Consider the following 5,439-nt stretch of genomic DNA (forward strand, 5'->3'; position numbering starts at 1 on the left):
CAGCAGCAGCAGCAGCAACAGCAGCAGCAGCAGCAGCAAAGGCAGCAGCAGCAGCAGCAGCAGGATTCCTTTAGAGAAGATCTATCCTATATAGTGCTCCTCTATATATCCTTCCGCAGTGAAAGGACAGCAGCAGCAGCAGCTGCTGCTGCTGCAATTGCTGCTGGAGTTGCTTCTGCTGCTGCTGCTGCTGCTCGAACGTTGCAGCAGCTGCAGCTGTTCCTATGTGTTGGTTTGCTGCTACCTACTGAAGCACAGCAGCAACAGCAGCAGCAGCAGCAGCAGTATTGTTTGCGGTAAGAACAGTCGCATTAATTGTGACAGCAGCAGCAGCAGGAGCAAGAGCAGTCGCACGAGGATCAAGAGCAGCAGCAGCAGCAGCAGCAGCAGAAGCAGCTGCTGCAGCAGCTGCTTCCTACAGTAAAGATGGGCATTTCTGGTGCAAGTTGTAAGGGTGGATTGCGGCGTTTTTTGCTGCAGCAGCAGCATTTGCTGCTGTTGTTGCTGCTGCTGTCTTGGATCCCTCGCGAGGCAGCAGATGCAGCAGCAGCAGAAACAGCAGCAGCAGCAGCAGCAGCAGCAGCAGCAGAAGCAGGTGGAGTACGGGAGGTTGTGGGGTTAGAGACAGACGAAGAATCGATTTATCTCTCTGATGACCTTGAAGATATGCTACCACAGAGCAGCAGCAGCAGCAGCAGCAGCAGCAGCAGCAGCAGCGATGACAGCAACAACAGCAACAACAACAGCAGCAGCAGCAACAGCAGCAGCAGCAGCAATGATGATGATGATGAGTATATTGAATATGAAGAAGAAGAAGACGAAGAAGAAGAAGAAGACATAGATGATGATACTACCCCCACCACCATCAGCAGCAGCAGCAGCAGCAGCAGCAGCAACAACAACAACAACAACACCACACCCACCACCCCCATCAACAGCAACAGCAGCAGCAACAGCAGCAGCAGCAGCAACAGCAACAGCAGCAGCAAGAGTGCTATATGGCTATCAGAGATAGAGGAAGCAATATCAATAGGAGCAACACATCGTATTTATTTTACACAACAAGAAGAAAATCTTTATGCTGCTGATATAGATCCTTCTTTGCTGCTGCTGCTGCTGCAGCAACTTAAGCCTGAGCTACTCCCATTATGGCTACAGCAACAACAGCAACAACAGCAGCAACAGCAACAACAGCAGCAGCAGAAACAACACATGCAGCAGCAGCAGCAGCAGATGGGGGATAAGATCAATGGTGAACACAAACAACAGGAAAAAGGTACAAAAAATATTAACAGCAATAACCAGCAACAGCAGCAACAGCAGCAGCAACAGCAGCAGCAGCAGCAGCAGGAGCATTATTAACACCATTGCAGCAGCAAGAATTATATGAACAAGAAGCACTGCAGCAGGAAAGACAACTGTATGTATAACATAAAACCTGCTGCTGCTGCTGGTGCTGCTGCTGATTATTCTCCTGCTGCTGCTGATGCTGATTATAACGATAGGCGTATACGGGGGGCTGCTGCTGCTGTTGGTGCTGCTGCTGTGCTTGTTGCTGCTGCTGTTGCTGCGGTTGTTGTTGCTGCTGCTGTTGCTGCATGCCTCATCGTACCTTTTTGTAGCGTCTGCTGCTGTTGTCGTCTTGTTGCTGCTGCGTATTTACTGTTTCTTTATTGTTGCTGCTGCTGTGCTGCTGCTGCTGCTGCTGCTGCTGCTGTATTTGCAGGGTACGAGCGTTGGTGGTGGATTTGCTGCGGAAGGAGCAGCAGGCCCAGCAGCAGAAAGACTCCAGCAGCAGCGACAGCAGCAGCGACAGCAGCAGCAACAGCAGCGAGAACAACAACAGCAGCAGCAGCAGCAGCACAACAAGAAGCAGCACGCAGGGTCCAGCTGCTGATCTTTCCTCTCCTGTACATTTAGAGAATGCAGCAGCAGACACAGCAGCAGCAGCAGCAGCAGCAAGAGCCGCTGCAGCAGGTGCTGCTGCAACCCATGCTGCTCTCTCTGATAGACAGCTGCCTGGGTCTCCCGGTGCTGCTGCTGCTGCTGCTGCTGCTGCTGCGCCTACTGCTGCTGCTGCTGCTCCTACTGGTGACTTGCCAGTGAGTACAGCAGCAGCAGCAGCAAACAGCCACGCTGCAGCAACAGCAGCAGCTCTTCAGGAAGGCAGTGATGGAAAGGACAGCAGCAGCAACACGAAAAAGACCGGCACAAGCGACAGCAGCAGCAGCAGCAACAGCAGCAACAGCAGCAGCAGCAGGAAGCGTCGTGAGAATTCGTTGCTGTTTGTGCCTGAGGATGTTCTTGATTTTGCTGCTATCTTTGCTGCTGGTAGATTGCCGCTGCTAGAAGAAAGTCTAGCAAGCAGCAGCAGCAGCAGCAGCGACAGCAGCAGCAGCAGCAGCAGTGGTGTAACAGAAGCAGGAGCAGCAGCAGGAGCAGCAGCAGCAGCAGAGGGTGAAGAAGCAATTATAACAGAAGCACGTGCAGCAGCAGCAGAGAGACAAGGAGTAGGCAGACTTGTTCGTTCCTTTGGTGATGCTTATTACTATTTACGTTTGCTGCTGCAGCTGCGCTTCCCCAAGCAGCAGCAGCAGCAGCAGCAACAGCAGCAGCAGCAGCAGCAACAGCAGCAGCAGCAGCAGCAACAGCAGCAACAGCAGCAGGAGGATGATAAAGATTCATTGGTTTATTTATTACCTGATGCAATATCTCCTATCCCTAAATATGCTGCTGCTGTATCTTTGCAGCTGCAGCAACTGCAGCAGAAGCAGCAGCTGCAGCAGCTGCAGCAGCTACAGGCAGCAGCAGTAGGAGTTGTCGCCTTTTTGTCTCTTTTTGGTGTAGGAGACACAAAAGGAATACTGCAGCTTCCTCATGGTTGGCCAAGAGATTTTGCTGCTGCTGCTGCAGCAATTGCTGCAGGCAGACACACCAAGCCACCATCCTCTATGTGTTTATTACTCACAGGTAACCTGCTGCTGCTGCTGCTGCTTCTGCTGCTGCAGCTGTTGCTGTTGCAGCTGTTGCTCCTGGTGGTGGTCGTTGTTGTTATGCTGCTGCTACTGCTGTTGCTGCTATTGCTGCTTTTGTGATTGTTGTTGTCGCTGCTGCTGCTGCTGCTGCTGTTGATTTTAGTGTCTGTGGGGTTCGCTGCTGCTGCTGCTGCTGCTGCTGCTGCTGATACTCGTGTCTGTGGTTTGCTGCTGCTGCTGCTGCTGTTTGTAGGTTTTCTTGCATCTCTTGGTTTTCCTGCTGCAGTAACAGCAGCAGATGTATGGTCAGTGCAGCAAACAGCATCTAGTATAAGTTTCTTTCTTGCTGCACCTGAATCAGCAGCAGCAGCAGCAAGAGCAGCAGCAGCAGCAGCACCGCCACCTCTTGGCTCTCCCTTTGATCTCCCCTTTATGCAAAGCAAAGCATTCAAGCAGCAGCAGCAACGACTAGTCAGAAGCAGGTAACAATACCTGCTGCTGCTGCTGCTGCTGTTGTTGCTGCTGCTGCTGCTGTTGCTGCTGCTGTTGCTGCTGCTGTTGCTGTTGCTACTGTTCTTTTGCTGTTGCTGCTGTTCTGTTGCTGTTGGCTCTGTTGCTGTTCTTAATATTGTTGCTGGTATTATTAATGTTGTTGCTGCTCTTGCTGTTGCTGCTGCTGCTGCTGCTGCTGCAGGACGGATTTACCATTAACTCATTACATGTTTGCTGCTGCAGCAGGAGAACCATTAGCTTCTTTTGCTGCTGCCTTTTATCTAAATACTGGTCGTGCTGCAGCAACATTGCATGCAGGAGCAGCAGAGCGTAGCTTCTGGGCACAACATGTCCCTCCTCCTGCAGCAGCAACAGCAGCAGCAGCAGGAGCAAGTACTAGTACTTCTACCACTACTCCTGGTGCTGCTCCTTCTGCTGCTGCACCTGCTGCTGCTGCTGCTGCTGCTGCTAATAAGGAGTATAAATTCTCTATGGGGAAGGAAGGAGGGATAATAGAGATAAATAAAGAGTTGCTGCTGCCAACAGAAAAAGAAAAAGAAGAAAGTGCACTCATTGCTATAAGGAGACTAGGTAGGCAGCAGCAGCAGCAGCAGCAGCAGAAGCAGCAGCAGCAGCAGCAGCAGCAGCAACAGCAGCAGCAGCAGCAGGATAAGGCAGATGCTGAGTTGAGATTTGGATCTAGATTTGGCTGTATATATTGTCGGTCTTGCTGTTGTTGCTGCTGCTGTTGCTGCTGTTGCTGCTGCTGTTGCTGCTGCTGCAGGTGGCGAGGGCTTTGGGGACTGCACTGCTGCTTTGCGTCATATGTTGCCTGCTGCTGCATCAGCGTTGCAGCAGCAGCAGGAGGAGCAGCAGCAGCAGCAGCACACACATTTATCTCGTGTGTCTCCTTCTTTCTTCTTAAGAAACACAGGAGACGATGCAGCATTTGCTGCTGCAGCAACTAACAAACCAAGCAGCAGCAGCAGCAGCAGCAGCAGCAGCAGCAGTGGTACCCCTCCTTCTCCTTCATTAGATGAGCTGCTGCAGCAGCTAGCAGCAGCAGATCCTATTGCTTCTGGTTTGCTGCCTGAAGGTGGACTGCAGCACAGCAGCAGAGACACCGCGCTGCTGCTGCATGCAGTAGCAGCAGAAGGAGAACCAGAAGGATTAGCAGCACTTGCTGATTTATATCTACATGGAAACCCTGAAGGTCTGCTGCTGTTGCTGCTGCTTCTGCTGGTGCTGCTTCTGCTGTTGCTGCTGGTGCTGAGAGTGCTGCTGCTGACGGTGCTGCTGGTGCTGTTATTGTTGCTGCTGTTGCTGCTGCTTGTGCTGCTGCTGCTGCTTGTGCTGCAGCTGGTATACCGCGGGACAGGGACAGGGCATTGGATTTGCTGCAGCAAGCAGCAGCAAGAGGGGACGCAAATGCTGCATTAGCAGCAGCACATTTGCTGCTAGAGCAGCAACCTGCAGCAGCAAGAAGAGCAGCAGCAGCAAGAGGTAACGCACAACAGCAAGCTGATGGAGCAGCAGTAGGAGGTGATGCCGCTGCTGCTGCTGCTGCTGTTGCTGCTGCTGCTGCTGCTGCTGCTGGTGCTGGTGGTGGTGCAGCAGGAGTTGCTGGTGATGGTCTAGGTGCAGCACCAGCAGCAGGACCAGCAGCAGCAGGTGCAGCAGCCCCAGCAGCAGGAGCAGCTGTAGGATTAGCACCTGCAGGAGGTACAGGACCAGAAGCAGGAGGACCAGCAGCAGGAGCAGCAGCAGCAGGAGCAGCAGCAGCAGGAGCAGCAGCAGCAGGAGCAGCAGGAGGAGGAGGAGGAGGACTAGAGGCTATATTTGGTTATATAAGAGGAATTGTCTCCTTTTCTTTGTATAAAGAAGAAGACAAACAACAAGATCAACATAAACATCATACACAACTATTACTACAACAGGTATATATATATATATATATATATATATATATATA

General features: G+C 52.0%; 1 protein-coding gene across 1 annotated transcript; it reads left to right on the forward strand.

The window, feature by feature from the left end:
* Positions 1-426: 426 nt before the first annotated feature.
* EMWEY_00054100 (hypothetical protein, conserved) lies at positions 427-5,297 on the forward strand (the record flags this gene model as incomplete). Its single annotated transcript, XM_013480089.1, has 8 exons — positions 427-1,276; positions 1,506-1,534; positions 1,761-2,880; positions 3,262-3,457; positions 3,670-4,178; positions 4,315-4,680; positions 4,827-5,002; positions 5,196-5,297. 8 exons carry the CDS (start codon positions 427-429, stop codon positions 5,295-5,297), a joined length of 3,348 nt encoding a protein of 1,115 aa, XP_013335543.1.
* Between the last annotated feature and the right edge of the window lie 142 nt (positions 5,298-5,439).

Source organism: Eimeria maxima, genomic scaffold (genome assembly GCF_000499605.1).
Source record: "Eimeria maxima Weybridge genomic scaffold, Emw_scaff1604, whole genome shotgun sequence".
In the NCBI taxonomy this organism is placed as follows: domain Eukaryota; phylum Apicomplexa; class Conoidasida; order Eucoccidiorida; family Eimeriidae; genus Eimeria; species Eimeria maxima.